This window comes from Schistocerca piceifrons, chromosome 4 (genome assembly GCF_021461385.2).
Source record: "Schistocerca piceifrons isolate TAMUIC-IGC-003096 chromosome 4, iqSchPice1.1, whole genome shotgun sequence".
Lineage (NCBI taxonomy): Eukaryota > Metazoa > Arthropoda > Insecta > Orthoptera > Acrididae > Schistocerca > Schistocerca piceifrons.
Genome location: NC_060141.1, coordinates 188,903,804 through 188,926,637, shown reverse-complemented (window position 1 = coordinate 188,926,637; position 22,834 = coordinate 188,903,804). Strand labels below are relative to the sequence as shown.

General features: G+C 38.2%; 1 protein-coding gene across 3 annotated transcripts in view; it reads left to right on the top strand.

Annotated features, from left to right (window-relative positions):
* Positions 1–1,520: 1,520 nt before the first annotated feature.
* LOC124795333 overlaps positions 1,521–22,834 on the top strand; it is a 340,686-nt gene continuing 319,372 nt past the window's right edge. Inside the window, exons 1-2 of one of the 3 annotated variants that reach the window (XR_007016678.1) lie at positions 1,521–1,934; positions 14,866–15,000. Coding sequence is in view for 2 of the 3 variants with exons in the window: in XM_047259315.1 (XP_047115271.1) it covers positions 1,905–1,934 (30 nt within the window). In the remaining variant the exon portion in view is untranslated. Of the gene's footprint in view, positions 1,935–14,865; positions 15,001–22,834 lie in introns of those variants that run through there. The other 2 variants (XM_047259314.1, XM_047259315.1) reach the window with 2 other exon arrangements.

Sequence of the window (22,834 nt, the reverse complement as noted above, 5' to 3'; positions counted from 1 at the left end):
TCTACATGAGAAAGTGTTTAAAGATCTAGAAGTACTAAAGATTTTGAATAAAACTAAAAGTTTAATATACTTTGATTCTATATAAATGCTTAAGCATATTGATATCTACTGTTTGAAGTGTGAAAAGTTAAATGAAACACATAATACTTACAGAGTAAAATGGAAGAAAAGTAATTGAAAGTCTTTCTACAGTGTGTAAACGAAAAATAAGAAAATTTGTTAAAAAAATTTGTAGGTGAAGGGAGTCGGCAGACCCCTTTAATATCCATGAACAAATTATTAATGAATTGCATAAACCAATGAGAGAAAATATTTTAAAAGAAGAAATGTTGTTCACTTGTTATAGATGATTTATGGCAAGCTGATTTAGTTAAAATGGACTCTGGAAAGTTCAATGGAATTTCGAAAAAATAAATAAAGGATGTAAATATTTATTAATTGTTATAGGTTTTTTAAAAAAATTTCGGGCTATTCGAGTTATAGAAAAATCTGGAAAAAATGAAGTTTAAGGCATTTGAAAAAATATTCATCGGTAGAAAATCAAGAAATTTCAAACAAATAATGGCAAAGAATTTGATAATAAAGTACTTCAAGAATTAATGAAAAATATAACATTAATCATCATTCAACTTCTAGCATATTGAAAACAACTGTTGATCAACAATTTAGTAGAACATTAAAAGAAAAGATGTGGAAGAAATTTGCTCTCCAAAGAAATTGTATATAGTTTGAGTTGGTTTCTGGATTAATTGATGAATATAATAATACAAAACATTCAGCTATAAAAATGAAAACTATAGAAGTTAAATAAAAAAACCACTACTATTGTGTCATACGAAAAATTGAAATTTAAAAAAGGTGATTAAGTCAGATTAAGTAAATGTAAAGGACTTTCTGAAAAAGGATATTTTACCAAACGATCAACAGAAATTTTTGAAACTGAAGGCTTTACTCATTTGAGTCCAGTCATACATAAATTGAAACATATCAAAGGCCATTTTTATGAACAAGACTTAGAGAAAAAAAATATCCCATTGTATATCTTGCAGAGAAAGTTTTAAATAAGAAAAGTCTTAAATTTTATGTTAAATAGTTAGGTTTCGATAATTCACACAACAGTTGGGTAAATAAAACCAAAGTTATTTTATGAAATGTTAATAAAAAATTTTCTGTATAAATGACTACACTGAGAATGAAATAATTTACACTTTCATTATTAAAAGAAGAGGTCATTATATTTATAAATCAATTAGTGTATGGAAGTATAAATTACTTGTTCAGTCTCAAAGGAACTGAAATTTGTATCGTCTATGAATACTTTAAAAATCAGTCATATTATTTCAGTCTGTTGAAGATCATAAATTATGCATAAAAATTTAATAAATTTTAATAGTGATTTAAAATCGCTATCTTCAAATATATGTTCTATGGCCGAGTGCACCAACCCCGGTCAAAAAGCATGATAACCAAGGTCCCACGATCATGGTTAAAAGTAAATCGCATTTAAAATGTTTCTGCAGTGCACCAACGTTAATCGCTGGTCAGCAAACCGTCATCAAACAACTGTGCATTTGACCGCGGTAAACTCTCTACAATGCAATGGAAGGTGCCCTGGTGACACAAAAATATTAGTAAACATGAAATTGCACAGATAATCGCTGGTGCCACATTCTATCTTTGCTGTTTTTTCTGTCGACAAGCAGAAGTGTGTGTATGTACCTCGGTATCTATTTCTGATCTGTTGGTTTATTTTTTGGAGAATAATGGAGAATAAAAGAAGAACACCTAATTTCTCGAAGTATGAGATAGATGTACTTCTTGAACTGGTGGGTGCAAATGCATCCGTTCTTGGAAATAAGAAACCGACGGCTGCAGCTTAAAAGAAAAACAGGCAATGTGGTACCATGTGGAGGCGCAATTTAATTCTACTCCTGGTAAGTTTACTCATAAATGAATAACTTTTCTAGGTTCATCGTAAGCGTAGGATATGGCACACACTGGCTTTTAGTTTGAAATTTGAAAACTGTTATTGGCGTACCACTGAAATACGTGATAGGACTATGTACCTTTACAGGTGTAATAGTTTTGTTAGTTTTAAATTTAAAATCCAATACCATGCTACTGGTAACTAAATATTATGTGACTAATGGAAGCTTTTATGTTGAAAATTGTGAACATACGTTTCTCACTTAGCCCTGTGCTGTATTCTTTATATATGCAGTCGTGCTATCACAAACGCGTTTAATGTCGTCTGTGTGTCTCTACTTACCTTACAAATCTAAAAGGTAGAGTGTGTTATCAGTGTGATATGACCTCTTATTCAGTTCACCACTCATATTGTACTCGCTTGTTTACCTGCAGCAAGTGTTTTCTGGCCCCTTCATTATAATTAGTGAGTCTACGTTCAATACTTAAATTTGTAAATATGTAGATATAATGTACATCGTAGTGTAACGTCAGTAAATGACTTGTAGTTTAGGATCCCTTACCGCGCATATAATCCCTTAGCTTATCTATGTTTGTGAGTATTTTGTAGATAAGTCGTAGTTTTAGTATAGACTCTCTGTTAATTTCCTTTGTCCCAGTTTATGCAATAGGCTCTAAAAATGCTAGTGCAGTCCATAGCTCAAAGGGTTCTTGTTTTGGATGCTTCAACACTTACGGCTGTTTGTCGACTAACTTTCTCCTCAATGCACTTGTGCTGCATCGTCTGTTACTCCTAATGTCGCAGCAAGTTGTATATTGCTGTGCACACTACCGTGCATTTCACAATGCCGTTTATTCATTATCTCTCTGTTTTTGGCAAATTCTGGCTTTAAACCTACCAGATCTACTCTTTGACTCAACATGTGTAATTCTGTAGGTAGGTTTTTCAATATATCTTGCAGCTCGCTGACTGTGTTTGTGATACTTGTTACTGGCGAATCCACTTGTAATTGCGTCTCCTGAATTTAAGAATATGCTTCACTGACGTTTTGTAACTCACCTTCAAATTATTCCTGTTTATTGTCTACAGATGGTACCTTTTGTATTAACGTATTTCTATTGCAAGACATATTGGTATTTTTTCTTGTTTTAGTTGCTTAGCGAGGTTTGTGAACTTACCAGATAATTCGTCAGGTGATACATTGCAAATAGTTTTCCTCAAAAATGGCTCTGAGCACCATGGGACTTAACATCTGTGGTCATCAGTCCCCTAGTTTTCCTCATCTCACCTTACTGTTGACTAATACTATTCTGGAAATCTTTGAATGCCCGATTTTAACTGTGCAAATTGTCCTATATTTTCCTGACATTCCTGTTGTTTTGTAAGCTGTTGTGTTATTAGATGCCTGAGTTTGAGGTGTAGCGCCGTATAAGGATCCTGCCTTGGAGGCGGTTAAGTGGGAGATGTGTCTCAGAGCTGGGTAGTGACAGATGGTGACGAGAGAATTGACACACACATAGTTTATGTATCAGGCGATAGAGGGCAATATTGGATAGGGGGACTGTGATTTCAGTTTCGATTGTGCCTACTAGAGTGCACTAAAGTAATAGAATGTTTTTCATAAGCTGTTCTAGTTTTTTCATAACGTGTTGTTATGTCTTTTTGTGTATGTAAAATGTTATAAATGTGTTTTAGCAGTATGAATGATGCGTGAGTGTGGTTTAAGGTTAATATGAAGATAATTGTTTAACGAGTTATGTAGTAGGATTTAGTGAGAGAACGTTTCGAAGAAGTATGGATATGGACAAAGGGGATTTTTGTAGAATAGATTTGTAAAGTGGGTTTATGGTAAAGGGAAAGTTATTTCAGGTATAAATAACAATAGTAAATAACTTTATGTATAAATAAAACTTCAGTATATTAGATAATTAAGTCGGTAAAAAGTGCAGTCGTTAGGTTTACTATTTTGCCATTGGTTATTAATGAAAAGCGCGGACTGACGCGGGAGAATGTTGTTTTGCTATTGGCTGTTGAGTAAACTGACCAACGGTAAAGCAATATTCTTCGCGCGCCTTTCTCTGCTGGTAGAGAAGACTTAAAGTATTCTAAATGAGAGTCGAAGCCTAGCCATGAAACAGATCGGACGTGTGTAGTAGTAGTTCCGATGGAAATGATAAGTTGCCGGATCTAGCAGTGTTTCATACATTAAAAGTGTTGGAAAGTGACGACATAATTGTTCCAATGTGTGTGTAGAAATTTCGTAATTTTTAAATGAATTTTGTGACGAGAAAAGACATAAATTCCGCGTGGCGTATTGAGGTGGTCGGTGGCTAAAAAACTGTGACTGCATTTGATACCGACAGACTTAATATTTGGCGAGCATTCTCAATAAAAAAAAAATCAGTATGTTTGTAGCTATTACGCTTTTGGGAAATGCAACACCATAAACTTGCTAACGTGAGTGAAAGGAATTATGAGTGACTGTGTTAAGACTAGCACGAGCTTGACAGTGATACTTGTTCACCTAAGTTTCAGAATATATTAATTGAGGACAAAATTTCCAACCTTTCATTTATATGAAAACTTTCTCCCGAAACGCAGATTAGTGACTTTAATTGCAGCCTGGTTCACGTCGAAGTACAGTAGGTTTCACTCGGCTTCCCTACTGAGGATCTGCTGAGACAATGTTCACAGGTAGGTCGTAAAGGGACGGAAAGAACTGCGTCGCTGCAAGTTGTGTCAAATTGTGGGTGTCACTAGTTTTTACATTGATTTTTTGAACTGTATCCTGCTCTTGCATTCGCGACGTAGTGAGCAATTAGTCAGAGGAAGTTTCGCTGTCACATGCTTCAGTTTCACTATTTGCAAAAACATTTCCCAGTGAGAACTGAGAAATTGTCTCATCGACTGTCATAAAAGAGACATCATGATTTGTTATATCACCAGTGTCATCAATTCTTAATAGTGTGACACCAGCCTGGTTAGTTTGGTAGCCACCAGGCAGTTCACGAGTTGGCGCGTTATTTTCAACTGTTGGCAAGGTTGGATTTCCGCCATCTTGGCATATTGCATTTTGTAATGGATTTTCAACAATGGCCATTTCCTTTGGCTCCATCGTGAAGAGTGTTTAAAAAATTATGAAAAAAAAAAAAGATTTCCAAAAACGAAATTTTGTTTGTATTGGTATTTTTCATTAAAAACAGATACAGATGTGTAGTCATTAATGATCCTGATTACTGTTTGATACGTCATTACAGAATTTGAATGAAGTGATTTGCATTCAAATGTCGGCTTTACACAAATTTTGGTCTTTTATATAGAAATGCACTTTCCATGAACGATATTAATTGGAAGGGAGAGATTATTTACTGCGAAAGAGATGGTGACAAGAGTGGCCATATAAGCATACAGATTAGCAGCTTCCTACTTTAACTACTGAAATCCGCATCTGCGTCTCAATAGTTCCAACCTTATGGACATGTAACGGTTGTAACAAAGGCCTCATAAGTTTCTTGTAACGATAAAACAGATCATTTATCTCAAGAAATCCTTTGAAAGGTCGCCATTGAATAGTAGCGGGGGGCTGGGTGATAAAAATGTAAGATATATAATGGAAACTGATTAAAAATTGCTGCGTAAACCATTAAAAGGGAAATTTGAAAGAACAATTGAATGAAATTGGAAGGTACATGTATTCTGTGTAGAATTTAACTGGCTTTAATATCAACAGACCCTCAATGTTCAACACATATATTCATCATTTAACTTTACGTACTTCTTTTTCTTCTTACTGCCTTTGGGCATAGAGCTTGGTATGACAATAATGGTTCCAGATGGCCCCTCTTCTGTTCATGTAAATTATTCTTGTCTGCTTTGATCCTCTTGATGCAGGATTCTTGGTGTGTTGTGGAGTGAAGAACAGTTGAGTATGGTCATCGTGAATGTATGAACAAACTTTGCTATCCCGATTAGTTTCTATTACACCTTTTAATGCACAACTGGAATACACATTTTTTAACAATATTAACTCAGCAGAACTCTTCATATGTCACACGCTACCACTTATAAGAGACAGACTGCTTTTTTAACAAATTTTAACTGGGCGGAACTTGTAATACGCTGCCTGCTATCACTTACAGAGACAAACAGATTTTTTAATAATATTAAATCAGCAGAACTAGTAACATGTCCACCTGCTATCACTTCTAAAGACAGACAGATGAATATATAGAGATTATAAAACTGAAGAGTGTATCTTTACTTGTTTTGTTTGTCACCCATTGTGTCACTGGTACAAAATAACATATTATTTTATATATATATATATATATTTTATATGTGTAAAAAGAAAAGAACGAGAGGAAGTAAAAAATGATAATATGATTCTTCACAATATGGAGAGAAATTTTGTATGGAGATTGTTAATACATTTAAAATTATTTTACCAGACAGATTAAATAAAACAATAACTAGCTGGAACGTTCAGTTTTTGAAGAAGGTAGTTTTGTCGCAGAAGTAGCTCAATATCACATTCACTGTGGTGTTGTGGACTTGATACTAGACAGTTGCATGGAGGGTTGTGAGTTCAAAACTCACCTCAAATGTAAAATTTCTATTTCTATATGCGGTTCGAGTACATTCTAGCAGTATCCACAAATGTCAAGAATTATTGTACTGGAATGTTCTGTAACTGTATATATACCATATGTGTTCTGACCGGAGGCAGTTCGCTCCACGCTCTTGTATGTGCAAGAGCTGAATAAACCTTCGTTAAGTGAAGTTAGTGTTCGTCATGCATCTAATTACACCATCTTCTACGTGACATTATTCTGGTGGAGGCGCCGGGTTATGGGACTCCTGATAGCGCACATTATCGATGACACAGTGGCTCCCATCAGGCCATGACAGAGCCGCCGTTTACGTGGCGAGAAACCCGAGTTCGAGCCATATTCAACAGCTCTCAATTTATCAGAGACAGGAGAAGAAGAGGACGTTACGATGACAGTAACTGTGTGCCACCATCTGAGACATCCTTCTGGGTTCTCTGGTGACGATGGCCAAGATCCAAACAAATGGCTGAAGGTATATGAGCGATCGCAAAATTTAACAAATGGGATGACTCCGTGTGTTTGGTTAACGTATTTTTCTACTTGGAGGGCACTGCCAATCAATGGTATGAGAACAACGAGGAGAAGTTCACAAGCTGAGAAGTATTCCAGGTGGAACTGCGCAATTATTTCGGCGACACACAACGACAGAAGTGCAAGGCTGAAGATAAATTAAAGTGCAGGTCACAGCGTCCAGGAGAAACGACAGCATCCTACATTCAAGAGGTCTTGGAGCTGTGTAAAATAGTGGATCCTACAATGAAGGAGGAAGATAAGGTTGCACATCTCATGAAAGATGTTGCTGAGGACATGTATCAAGCCCTACTCCTGAAGGAGGTTTCGACAGCAGACGACTTCATAAAATGGTGCCAGTATATAGAGACAATACATCAAAAAAGAATTACACGCATGAAGCTTGAATGGCTTCCAAACATCGTGTCGTTGTCTGTGATGGAGGAAGAAACTGATTTCACAAGTGTTCTTCGAGAGATAGTGAGAGAGGAAGTTCAGAACGCAATTGATTGCACAGCGAGCAAAATACCGAGACGCTTCAAGACGTCATAGGGGAGGAAGTGGGACAGACATTGAACCCAATCTCTCGTCATTCATTTCCCTTTAAAACGGTGAAAAGTTGAAGACCCAGGTGTTGTTACGTTCCTAAAATGCTGCTTGAGGAACCTGTTTGGGCTACAAGGAAGAATGACATCTGGAGAACCCAGGATAACCAACCACTATGTTTCCACTGCGGACGACCGGGACATGTGGTGCACTATTGTCGACAAAGGCGGCGGATATCTGATGACGCCCATGCCAGACCGATCTTTGAAGACGCCAACTCCGGAACGACGAAGATGTGGGTGCAGGACGACGTAGGTCACCATCGCCGCAAGATAATCGCTCGAGAGGACACTCCCCAACACGCCGAACGAGGTCTCCATCGCCGTTAAGAAGCTCTAGCTGATCACCTAGCCGCCGCAACCTCGAAAACTAAAGGGTGCAACCTTCCTTGGAGGTGAGCCCGCCTAAGAGAAAAATCCTCTGCAAAAATGATAGGAAACTGCGTCGATATGCTCATGGATGGCCGACTACCCTAAGATCTTGTGGACTTTGGAGCATCATATTCAGTCATTTCGGAGAACTACTGTCGCCAGTTGCAGAAAACCGTATTCGTTGACAGCAAAACATCTCTGCTGAAGGTGGTTAATGGGAAATATGTAAACCCTACAGGAAGATGTGTCATTCGTGTGGGTATAAGTAGCCACATACAGCCCTTAGAATTTATCGTCTTACAAGAGCATAGTCATGATATCATTCTCGTGAAATCTTCTCAGGCAGTTACAGATTATGCTCGCTAGAAGATTATGCTAGTTGAAATGAGATACTGTGGACAGGAAGGTGCACATGCGAGTGTGTGGAGACTATGTGTGCTGGATGAAGTGATCATTCCTTCAGACAGAGCTGGAAAGGCAACTGTCATGCATTGCATAAAGCCATGGATCTTGTAGTGGAAAATAAGAGAAACATACCACTGAAGAATAACTTGATCATTCCAGCCTCTGTCGTCTCGTTTAAGAACGGATTCGGTGAATTGTGGACAGTTAACTGCCGCCGTGAACTGCAGATCCTTCCAAGACGCATGTGCATAGCAAATGCTGAGCCGTTAATTGCAGAACAGCTGAGTGTCATAGAAACCTCCCATGCCGAGTCCGTGGGCGAAATTAGTGCTACGACTACGAGACAAGATCTTCTAGCTCGACTATTACCAGATCTCACTAAGGAACAACAGAAGAAGCAACTTGCCATTCTTCAAGAATTCTCTAAATGCTTCAATCCACAGGTGAAGAAAAAATTAGACAAATCGACGGTGAAGCACCGGATTAGCACTGGAGACCATGAACCAATAAGCCAGAGAACATTCTGTGTGACAGCAACGGAAAGTCGAATAATTCGGAACGAGGTAGAGAAAACGATGATGAATGACATCATTCAGCCTTCGCAGAGCCCATGGTCGTCACCAGTGGTTCTCGTCAGGAAGAAGGATCGTAGTTGGCGCTTTTTTGTTGATTACAGGGAGCTTAATAATATAACTAAAAAGGACGTTTACCCTCTTACACGAATTGATAAAACACTAGATTGTCTGAAGGGGGCTAAGTTTTTCTCAACCATGGACATGTACTTGGGATACTGGGAAATCGAAGTAGATGAGGCTGATTGTGAGAAAACTGCATTCATCACCGCCGAGGGCCTGTATGAGCTTAAGGTAGGACCGTTTGGTTTGTGTAATGTACCAGCAACTTTTGAACACATGATGGATAATCTTTTAAGTCACCTGAAGTGGACGGTGTGTCTTTGTTATTTAGACGACATTACAGTGTTCTAAGAGACCTTTCATGAACACATAAAAAGACTGAGGGTCGTTCTCAAGTGTCTCCAACAAGGTGGACTGAAACTTAATCCAAGGAAGTGTCTCTTTGGAGGAAAATAAATCAAAATACTTGGGTACCTTGTGTCAAACGATGGCGTGCGGCCAGACCCAGAAAACGTGAGGTCGATAACGGAATTTCCTATTCCTGAAAGTATTAGAGATGTGAGAAGCTTCCTTGGATTATGTTCTTATTACCATCGTTTTATCAAAGATTTTGGTATCAAAGGCAGGCGGCCCAAGAGTTGTTAAAAGCTGGTGCTAAATTTATCTGGGATGGTGTTTAACAAGATTATTTCGATGTGCTGCGAAAAGCTCTGACGACTGACCCTGTACTTGGTCTGCATGATGAGTGAGCAGCTACAGAACTACACACACATGCCAGTTGGGCATGGGATCGGTGCTGTTGTGGTGCAAATTTCGGTTGGAAAAGTGAAGGTTATAGCCTATGCTTCTAGGACACTTACAAAAGCTGAGAGAAACGACTCAACTACAGAAAGAGAATGTCTTGCTGTGATCTGGGCCATGAGCAAATTTCGACAGTATCTCTGTGGAACGCCATTCACAGTTGTTACAGACCATCATTCACGTTGCTGGTTGACAAGTCTTAGGGACCTAACAGGACGTCTCACCAGGTGGACACTACATCTTCAAGAGTATGACATTACCATAGGGTACAAAAGTGGAAGAGAACACTAAGATACCGACTGTCTCTCAAGAAACCCCATGCAAGGCCATCAAGACTTTGATAAAGATAGTGACTGTCTCGCTGCACTCCAAGATCTCTCTGATGAGCGGAAGAAGGAAGCCAAGATATCGCAAATTATGCTTGCCTTAAATGGTCAAAGGACGTGAAAGGACAATTTAAGGTAGTTAATGGATTACATTGCAAGAAAAACTTTGATCCGTTTGGAAAGAGGTGCCTATCAGTGATTCCTAAACACACACGCTTAGATGTTCTACAGAAATTCCATGACACACCTGAGGCTGGACATTTAGTATCCGGAAGAGATTTTTCTGGCCAGGTTCGTTTAGGAGTGTCCATCACTATTTGTCGCACTGTCGAGAGTGTCAGAGGAGAAAGGCAGTTCCTCAGAAATTACTTAGCCGACTTATACCAACTCCACCAGCCGAAACGCCTTTCCAGCGTGTTGGGATTGACCTCCTTGGACAATTTCCAACGTCTGCTAGTGGTAATAGATGGATTATTTTTTGCGCTGAATGTCTGACGCGCTTTGCCATTACAAAAGCTGTGAAAACAGCCGAAGCATTCAAGGCAGCAAAATTCATCGTAGAATACATTGTATTAAAACACGATGCCCCAAGGTCGTTAATTAGGGATCGAGGGAAAGTTTTTCAATCGAATCTTGTGACAGAGATAAACAGTCGGTGCAACATTACTCATGACATGACGACTGCATACCATCTGCAAACTAACAGGCTTACTGAACGCCTTAATAAGACCTTGGCTGACATGCTATCAATGTTTGTCAGTGTTGAGTAGAGCAACTAGGATGAGGTGCTACCTTTTTTGACGTTTGCCTATAGCACCACCAAACAAGACACCACAGGATTTACGCCATTTTTCCTGGTGCATGGGCATGAGGCAACTATGACGATGGGCACTGTGTTTCCGTTACATCCTGATGACGTGGACGACGACTACATTGGCCAGGTGTTAACCAGAGCTGAGGAAGCTCGGCAGTTAGCTCTACTCCACACGCTGCAGGCTCAAGAAAACGATCGCCGAAAGTACGATGCGAGCCACTGCCCTGTTGTCCACCAGCCTGGTGATCTAGTTTGGATATTCACTCCTGTTGGGAAAATTGGTCTCTCTGAAAAGCTCCTCAGGAGCTACTTTGGACCATATAAGGTTGTAAGACAGTTGTCAGATGTTAGTTATGAAGTTGAAGATTTCGACGCCAACACCCGACGACGAAAGATCAGGGATACAGTCCACGTACTTCGAATGAAGCCCTATAAGGATCTTGCAACCTAGGGTAAATTCGAAGCTCCAGCGACAGGCAACAAGTGGAAAGATGACGAAGAGCATAGCGGCAAAGGAAATTCTACGAAGATCATCGCCAGGGCGAACATCAGTCATCAGGAGTTGGAGTATGCAGGACCGATGACTCATTCCTGGACTAGGAGGAAGTAATAGTGAGACACTGTTCTTTTAAGGAGGGAACTCTGTTGCAAATAAAGCTGAGTAGCACAGTCACTGTGGCGTAGTGGTTATGATACTACACTGTTAAATGGAGGGTCGTGAGTTCAAAACAACAGCAAATTTTTAATTTCTATGTTCAACTTGGGTACATTCTCTTAGTATCCACAAATATCAAGTATCATTTTACTGGAATGTTCTGTAACTGTATATATACCATATGTGTTCTGACCGGAGGCAGTTTGCCTCGTGCTCTTGTCTGTGCAAGTCCTGAATAACCTTTTGTTAAGTGAAGTTAGTTTTCGACATCCATCTAAGTGCACCTTCTTCTAAATAACAATATTAAGTTAAAGTATAAAGAAATGAAGAGAACTAAAAATACTGATAACAAATTTCACGATCTGGAGTTCATTGTGTGAGTAAATTTTTACTGACTTAATTTTTTGGATTTTATTTCTGTGGATGGGTTGGGTTTGCTCAGTAAATTATCTCCTAGTGCACCCAACCTACCCAATTACTATACATGTCTCTTTGGAAAGTTTCTCACAATTACATTTCACTTTTTTCTTAGGGAAACTATTTTCAGATATACTCACAAAGGTATCGTGAAACAGATTAAATTTTAAATTAGCATCAGCAAACTACCTTGGAGTACTGTTTTTCGTTACTGTATGGAGCTATGTCATAAACTGTAACTAGCTGTACATCATGCTGAGAAAGACCATTCATAGCAGGAAAGCTTCTTTTATTAAATTTTTCTTGGTCTGTAAAACATTATCTGTCAGTGTACTGCTTTCCTGCACTACCTTAGTTAGAAAAACAATAACAGATGTCAAATTGAAATAACCAAGTTATACTTTTAGGTCATTATTTCTATCAAGCTCTTCCAAAAAGTCTACATTGAAACTCCACAAACAATAATTTGCTTCCATCTGTCTGGCAGATAGCACAACAAATTTATCAGGAATAGCTCAAAATTGCTCAATGAGGACTTGTACACAGCTATAAAAGTATCATTATTTAGTGTAAGCTCACTGGCACATGTTTCTACATTTTATTATTTTTTAGATTCTAAGTTTTTCACAAAATGACAAATTTTAACATATATGGCAATCCCTCCTCTCTCCATAGTGTGTATCTTTACATGTGCTGCAAGCCTATACCTTTTTACATTAAACTTTTCGATATCTGTGGCTATATGATGTGCAGACAGGCGTAGTACATCTATTCCACTCCCAATTTCTAAACCTTCTACACAGACAAGAAGCCCATCTACTTTTTAATCTCCTGATATTCTGATGCAGTTTATTAATATTATTTTTCTCTGTTTATTTCTATGAGAATCTTGTGATACTTTAATATCTCTATTACCTGCCTGACTGAGATTCTCACTAATCTTAGCCCAAGAAAGACATACTCCAATGAGTTTCAGCAGTCCCCTTAATAATTTTGCTATTATCCCATCCAATTTACCATTTCCTTTCCTAATGAGATACCGGCCATCACTTTTGAAGTACCATCTACCACTAGTATCAACAGGAACCAAAAAACCCTTGCCTGACAAAGTAATCACCCAAGGCAGTTGATCTATTTTCATATAGCCCCTTCTGACAGGGCATTTCAGTTGGGACTGACAATACCACATAAAAGCAGGAACCAATTCAACATTTGCGTGGTTCATTGCAGATGCTATTTTAGCCAGTTCACACTTAATATTGTTGTCTTGATCCCTCTCAGTACTTTTTCCTGCTCCACCTACCATTACAACATGATCCTCCTTTGTATAACCCTTGTACAATAACCCTACTTCCTCTTATTACTTGGATAAGACACATACTGAGCTTGAAAAAATTTGTAACCAGGTAGCTGTCACCTAATTTTCCCGCAAGAACTGGCCCACACCTCTTCCTTGGCTAGTACCTAACAACAGAACTTTCCTCCTACTTCATACTTTTTTTTTAAACAGTTGGTTTCCTGGTGAAAGTCTATTGACTATGAACTACCTTTGCATCTACTTGCACCTCTTCCTTAGTTAACTGAGGTAGCAAGGCAGGTCTGTTGTTTGTGCCAACGATGAAACTGTCAGGTATTATTTTCTTTCTGTAGTCCATGTTCCTTGCTACCACTTCCCACCTGCCTTCGCAATTCTTCACCTTAGCCTCCATTGTTCCTACCTAGCCATATCCAGTACAGCCTTAAGGGCTCTAATCTTCCCTTCATGTTCACCTACTTTCCTGTCTTTTGAATGTACTTTGCAATAAGACGGAAGAGACCCACTTACTTCTCCAATTCCCAAGGCACTACATTCTATCCAATGTAACCATCTATCTAAACAGCTGCATAGAACCTCAGAACTAACTTTCCTTTGGCAGCTCGAACACTTTGTGATCATGGTTGTTAACAATCATTTTATAAAAATTTATCGAGACAATAACAGTAATATGCAATTAACTACAGATCGCAAGTGCACTAAAGTTATGTGGAACACTAATATATGTGGATGGTATTAATATAATAATGTAATGCACTTATAACAAAATTAAGACTCAAAACCTGTATACCCTTCGGGTATAAGCCTAAGTTAATGTATCTGCGATATGGACTTCGTGCATTTGAAAAGAAATAGGAGATAGATCTTAAAACCTTTAATTCCTTAAGTAGATACTGAAATACTAAACATTTGTGTGATGAAAAAACGTTAATTCTTCACTTAATACTTAAGAAAACATCTTAAATTTCTATGAAAACCTACAACTGAAATCCATGGAAGCCAACCATTTGGACTTTTTACTTTATTTTATTTCTTTATTTGAGAAATACGTTGAAACAATTGAAACCTTCAATAGATAATATGAAACAGGCTCTAATAGAAGTCTATATTGTGTAATATTAACTTTATTTTCAGTTATTACATAATGAACTGCTTATTTTTACAAGCATGTGTAGTCTGTGCCAACTCAGTTCCTCAACAATACTTCAATACTAAGGTTCTGCTAGTTTTCATAATAATCCAATTGAATAGTTAATATTCTTAAATAAAATACTTTTTAAACTTCATACATCTAGTATGTAACCATCATCAATATAGTAACAATCCTCACGATATTCTAGCGGTTCTTTAACATGATACAGTGAGTTGACATAAAGTCTGATATGGAGCTATCACTTCTTGTTGTTTAACGTTGCTCAGATTACTACTTCAGCTCAATTTCTAACCTCTTCTGATCAAACGTCTTTTCTCTAGGAGCTGCAGTCACAACTGGAAGTTAAGAAGACAAATCCAACATACAACACTCAAAATAAATATGAAGCTTCTAATTAATATTATACTCTTGTTTACAGTAACTGTGTGTTACAAAGTTGTTAGAGTACATGAAACATTGCAAGTCCAAAAATGTTCTGTCTAATTAACAAATGTTAGTTGAATAAATCTATGTAACAAGTTTTCTCTTGTCGCCATTTCTCATAGGCATTGTCCCAAACACTTGTATTCCATAGTGTGCGCCATAACCCCAAGGAAGGAACCAATGACAGGAATAAACTGCCTGATTAGTTGGTACCTTGAACATTGTATGATGCTTATTGTCGTCCTAGCTTACAGATATGCGAAATCCATTAATCTTGTGATATATGTGTATAAATAAAATGTACATCCAAACAGCAGATTATGTTATACACTGCTAAAATAAACATATTATAGTGACAATCATCTTCTGTTGGTTCAGAAAATGCTTGTGCTTCATCAAAGTGATACATCATATTACAGGTACCTCCCCTTACGTTAACGATGTTGTCACTACTGTGAAACACTAATCAAACAACAAATATTTAAAGTTCAGACTTGTGCTAACATCCTCACATTAATATTATTTATTCTTTAATCTACCATCTCAGTTGTAATTGTATCTCTTTCTCTCTCTCTCTCTCTCTCTCTCTCTCTCTCTCTCTCTCTCTCTCTCTCTCTAGTATCTCGTCATTAGTTATGTGATTAGATGGGTAGATCATATATATATATATAATAATTTTGTATCACAGATGAGATTGACATAGAAACAAATGAGGTAGAGATACACTCATCGATTTTTTAGTTGCTTTAGATTTGTCTGTCTGTCTCTATAAGTGGCAGCGGGTGGACGCATGATGAGTTCTGCCACATTGGTATTGTTCAGAAGTGTGTATTCCAGTATTCCAATTGTGCATCAGAAAGTAGTAAGGAAATTTACCGAGATACCAGAGTTTATTAGTACATTCACAGTGACGATACCCGTCTGTTCATCTCTCCTCGACGCGCCGAGAATCCTGCGTCTAGAGGATCAAAGCAGACAAGAATAATTTGCGTGAGCAGAAGAGGGGCGATCCGGAACCAGTATTGTCATACCAAGCTCTGTGCACAATGGCGGCAACAAGAAAAAGTAGTACATAAATTTAAATTTGAATAAATGTATTGACTATTGAAGGTCTGTTTTTATTAGTGCCAGTTAAAGTTAACTCAGGATATGTGTACCTTCCGATCTTTTCGATCATTTTTTCAAAATTTTCTTTTCATTATTTAAGAAGCAAATTTTTATTCAGTTCTTCCAGTACATATACATATTACATATTATAATCTTTCCCCCTCCCCCCTCCCGCCCCCCGCCAACTATTCAATGGCGACTGTTCAAAGGACAGCGCCGAACGGAATATGACCAGCCCTTTCAATTGTTGAGATAAAATTTGTTGAGATAAAATTTGTTGAGATAAATGATCCATTTTATAGTTACAAAGAACTAATGAGACGTTTGTTTCATTTGTTACATGTCTGTATAATTGGAACTTTAACAACTTGAAGGAACAAATTAAAATTAAATTCTGCCTACAAACGAGACACGCCGGGAATGCGCATTTCAGCAGTTAAAGTAGGCAGCTGCTACAATGTATGCTTATACGGCTGCGCTTGGCGACGCCTCTCTCACAGTAAATAAGCCCTTTTCCTTAGATTTAATATCCTTTCCGGAAAGTGCATTTCTGCTTCTGTAAAGTAAACATTTAATTGAAAAGTACAGATACAAACAAAATTTCATCTTTAAAATTTTTTCCCTTCGTGATTTTGTTAAACACTGTTCACAATGGAGTCAAAGGAAATGACCATTATTGAAAATTCATTAGAAAATGCAATATCCCAGCACGGCAGAATTTTGACCTTGACAGCTCATGTACTGGCCAATGGCTACCGAATCAACCAGGTTGGCGTACCATTTTTAAAAAATGATGACACTGTTAGTATAGCTATGCTTGATGGGACAATTTCTCAGAGCTCACTGGAAAACATTTTTTCAAATAGTGTACTGAAGCACACGGCAACGAAATTTCTTTTGATTACTTGCTCATGACGTCCCGTACGCAAGCACAGTTCACAAAAGCTTTGCAAATACTAGTGAGACACACACTTTGACACAGCTAATGCAACTAATAACACAACAGTTTGCACAGCAAAATCAGGCATTTAACGATTTCAGGAATAGTATTAGTCAACCGTTCAGTGAAGTGAGCAAACCTACATGCACTGAATTATTGGACGAATTATCTAGTAAGTTCACAGATCTCAGTAAACAACTAAAACAAGAAATAATTACCAACATGCCCCACAATATAAATACGTTAATGCAAAAGGTAACATCTGTAGACTATAAACAGGAATAACTTGCAGGTGAGTTACAAAACCTCAGTGAAGCATATTCTCAAATTCAGGAGACGCAATTACAAGTGGATTCGCCAGTAAAATATGTCACGAACACAGTCAGCGAGCAGAAACCTATATACAGAAATACACAAATTGAGTCTAAGAGTATATCAGTTATGGTTAGAGTCAGAATTTGCCAAAAAACAGAGAGATAAGTTATGTGCAAATGTAAAGGAAATAAATGAAAAGCTGAATCTGGGATGCTGCATAAGGGCAGCGCCCTTGCTGAAAGGGTAGTGTCGCAATGCAAAATTTATGTAGATACTGAAGAAGAAGCCCTAAAAAAGAAGTAAAGTCAACTTCTAGCTAAACGAATCAGGGGAAAGGTTACTACTGACATTCCAAAACAACATATGACAGAAAACAAACCTATTCTCTTAGAGAAGTTTGATACCTTCACTGGTTACCCACAATATGAAGTTAGCCAGTCGAAGCAAAATATGTAAGGTTGCACAACGCAACAACATTTGCCGGTAGTTGTACCTGTCTAGCAAGCACAGTTGCCTGTTACTGACAGCACGGCATGTTTGTCAACATTACTTGCATATGAGGGATTACTTAGGAATCGACAATTCCCAATATTTACTTCCAAAGGGGAAAGAACATACCCTGTGGTCTTTATCAGAGCATTTCGAAATGTTTTACCTCATACCTGGACCGAAGCCCAGAATAGTAGGTTTCTTGCTGGATACACACAGGGTGACCTTCTGCTATGGGCTACGGACATGTTGGAATGTTGTCACTATTACGAACAGTTTGAGAGAGCCTTTCGGGATGAGTATTGGTCTGAGACCATACAGGAGAGGTTCAGACGTGAAGTATTCAACCCAGCTCCATTCAGTAGCAAGTATATTTTGAAAAATATTTGAAATAACCAGATACTGTATGAACCCTGTATCTCAAGTAGACGTGATGAAAATTTTAGAGCCGTGCTCCTGCCTACATTAGGGAAAACTCATTACCATCCCAGAACACGACACAATATACTATCTATACCGAACTCAATAGATTTAATAAATGATGAGAGGCCAGTACAACTGAAGCCTGTTAATATGCTGATAGCGACAAGGAGATCTGCGGACCAACAAGTAAACAATGTATTCATGGTACAACATGGATGGCAACATTACCACACACAGACCTATGATAATTGTAATGGTAACGACAGCGGCAATGAAGAAAGCTGTAAATGCAAAGGTGGATATAAAAGAAATGAGCAGAAATTTAGAAAAAACAGTTATAATGGGCGAGTAGCAAATGGCCAGCCTGTGCAATATGTACAGACACAAGCTACCAGCAATAATCAGCCAATTGCTCAGGAAACGAAAAACAATAACAGACAACCGAATAACCTACAGACAGCAGAATTCCGCCACCAAAGTAACACACATATGCCAAATAACATGCAGAGGCAAAGAGAATTTCAGTTGAGGGCCTCTCAGGACACTAATTGGTGTAACCAAACACCAAGGTTAAGCACAGTGGAAGTTATACTTAACCTAGAGGTCGATGCCACCGCAATGCTGGAAAACTTGAACCTGTCATGGTAGGACCCCATTCGGTGACCTTGGAGGGGAGTGGGTGCATGAGCTTGGTCAACACTTTCTTTATCAGATACGATCATGGTACTGATGTGAGAGATGATCTGTATCAAGGTACACAGAAAAACTTGGCAGAGAGGAAGGTACAAGCTACCATTAAAGCCAAAATATTTGGCCTTGATGCACCCATTGTGCTTGACACAGGGGCTATGACTAATTTGATGTCACAAGGATTCTTTCAAGAATTGAAGAAACGTGGACATATACTCACACTTCCAGTGCAAAATTGCAAGGTACAAAATGGTTCAAATGGCTCTGAGCACTATGGGACTTAACATCTTAGGTCATCAGTCCCCTAGAACTTAGAACTACTTAAACCTAACTAACCTATGGACATAACACACATCCATTCTCGAGGCAGGATTCGAACCTGCGACCATAGCAGTCCCGTCGTTCCGGACTGCAGCGCCTAGAACTGCAAGACCACCACGGCCGGCTGCAAGGTACAAACTGTCACTGGTCAGAAATCGAAAGGAGTCAAGATACAAGCCTTAATTCCCCTACAATTAGGACAGTTTTCTGTACAATGCAATTTTTTGATGGCAGAGGAATTATAGTTGTTTGTTTAATGCATATGGATATATTTAGTACATCAAGTACAAATTGATCTAGGAATAGGCCAATGTCAGTTCAGTGTAAAAAACCAGGTATTTGTAATAGACCTGATCAGGGGAAGTACTAATAGATGTAAAACTGAAGTTACTCACGACTTTGAAGTTCAACTGATAAATTCCATAGTTGTGTTTGTCAATACCTACAGTAGTGAGCAGCCATCAGCAGTAGAAATAAGCTTTGCCACAATAAACAAAAAGGTAAGAGAATGAAAGTGCTTGTGTAAGCATCAGCAAGATGAACTTAGGGAACTGATACTTGCTTACATATATGTACTTGAAAAAAGACCAGGTATTATTAAGGATTTCGTGTATATAATGGAAGTGTGTCCTCATGAAACTTTTTGTTGTACCTCACACCCTACACCACGAACAAAGAGGGAAGCAGTAAGAAAAGAGATTAACAGGATGCTTGAATGGGACATAATACAACCATCGTTTTCCCCTTGTTGTAGCCGTATCTTGGCTGTGAGTAAGCCAGATGGCAAGGTGTGCTTGTTCCTCAATGCGTATTATATTAATAAGATTATTGTACCAGTCTGAATACATCCAGGCAATTTAGGGGAACAGCTTATGAAATTCCATAATGCTAAATGTCTAGTAAAATTGATCTCTGGTCTTCATATTGGCAAATAAAACTACACGAAGAAAGTCGGAAGTATACCACCTTCGTATGTGGGGGCAGGATCTTCGAATTTCAAGTATTACCATTTGGATTGAACATAAGTGCAGGTGTCTTTATCTCTGCTCTTGACAGAGAGCTATGGCCCAAACTTTCAAGTAAGATAATAGCATATGTGGATAACCTTTTAGTCGCTACACTCACTTGGGTAGAACATTTATGATTAATTGAAGAAGTATTGAGCAGTTTTTCTGAATCTGGAGTGACAGAAAATCTCAAGAAATCTAATTTCGGACAAGATAAGGTAAAATTTTTAGGACACACAATCTCTTCGGAAGGCATGCTGCCAGATCCTAAAAATCGTGATGCCATAAAGAACTGCCTATTCCGCAAAACAAGAAAAAATTAAAGGCATACTTAGGCCTAGTGTCATTTTTCAGGAAATTCATCCTGAACCAACTTAAGAAAAGTGATGCTTTACTCTGTCTTCTCTGGAAAAACAGACCTTGGGTATGGGACAAGCGATGTCAAACTGATTTCGAAAACATCAAGCGAGCCTTATTAACTGTTAATAGTTTATCTCAATCAGACAAGAAAAAAAATTTTTGTTTATGCATCAACGTGTTGTCTCACAGTCAGGGTGCATGCCTTTTTCAAATGGTAGAAGAATAAGGAAATCTCATCCCTAGAGTAATTAGCTTCGCCAGTCGCACCTTATCCGAAGCTGAATGTTCATATTCAGTCACACGTTAGAGGGTTTGGCTGTAATTTGGTCCTTTAAGAAGTTTGAATGCTTCATTTGGGGTAAACACACAAAAGTGTACTGTGACCATCGGTCCCTATCGTTCTTGTTAACTTATAAATTGCTACACTGATGGATAGCCCGGTGGTGTATGTGTCATCAAGAATTCGATTTTGAAATAGTATACTTAAATTGAAATCAAAATATAATAACTGATGCTCTTTCTAGACTACCACAAGGCTTAGAGGAATTAAACCATCTTTTAGAACAGGAAGGTGAAACTGGAGCTATGTCGATGGAGGACTAATCGCTCTGACCATACTATGTCTACATGTGCAAACGTGGGAGAAATTACAGCAGGAAGACACATGCTGGCGTAAGGTAAGAGCAAAACTTGCACATAATGACGACGAAAAATTAAAAAGGCTTTTCACTATTCACAAAGGTGTTCTGTTCCATACGAAACCTCCCAAACTAGAGAAATGGCATTTGTGTTTACCAGAGGAATATGTAGATGATTTTATCGTATACACACACAATACTGGGGACCATTATAGCACTGCAAAATGCACAGATAAAATAGCTAAATGTTGTTATATCCCCAGCCTTAGAAGGAGAGTACTGAAGGTGGTAAGAAAGTGTATTGTTCGAAAGAAATAAAAACATCCTACCATCTCCAGACAGATATAACTTCATCCCATTGTGGCTAAGAAACCTCTAGAAAAGGTATCGTTAGATGTGGCTGGACTCTTTTCCAGAGGTAAAGGGGGAGTAAAATATATAGTAGGCCTGTATGATATTTTCACTAACTACATAAAACTGTACGCTATACAGAAAGTTACATCCAGTTCAATTATAAGACGAATTAAAGAGGATTATTATGCAAGAGTAGGAAAACCAGAAGTCATGTAAAAAGATAATGCCTCATATTTTGTGGAATGTATATGGAAAGAGTTTGTAGATTCCAACCAAATCCAACACATTTTAGTATCCAAATTTCATCCCAAAGTGTCACCCATAGAAAGGGTGTTTAAGGAACTCAACGGGTTTGTGAGGACCTCTGTAACTAATAAACATACCAAGTGGATTGAATATGTCACTCCTTTCTTACAAGTCGTTAACAACCTTCCCCATACATGAACTGGATTTTCACCAAATGGGCTGATGTTCAATTGCAAACAGGTAGACGAATGGGAAAGACCTTTATCCAAGATATCGATACCAGAACTATCACTGGATGATAAAGTATGACAAGCAGTAATCAACCTTGAAACCTGGGCTAGATATAGGGAAGGAATTTACGACAGAAAGCTGAAACGTACAACACAGTTTTATATAGGACAAAGGGTGTTACTTAGAACACATCCAAAATCCACAAAGATTGGAAAACTGAAGCTAAGTGGCAATTACTATACACTGGACCATAAATAATTACTAAGATCCCCAACCTGGGAGCATACTGATTGGCACATGAGAACACGGGTAAGGACAAGGACCCTTACCAACACAAAGACTTGAGAATGTTTATTTATTGAAGAAGGGCTGTATACCCTCTAAGCTGTACATATATACAGTAATATTAGATTTAGGATGCTGGAAAATCACATTCCAGAATTTATGTTATTAGCTGATAAGAAAAATTTTTGTTTGTGCTTTTTTATGTGCCAAATGTGTAAATTATAAGGTGAGTGACTAAAACAAGGAAGAAATTTATTTTTATGTTTCTGGAGATGACGCCACGTCTCGCGCGTAGCCCAGTTGTAAATTAATAAACGGACTTGTGAAACATACGGTAGCGCTCACGGCAATACGCAACTCACCGCGACGGTAGTGGTAACAAGGCGACACAGCGCAAGGGCATTGGGGAGAAAGTTAGTCAACAAACCGCAGGCGCCTGCGTGCCAGACACAGCTGAAAG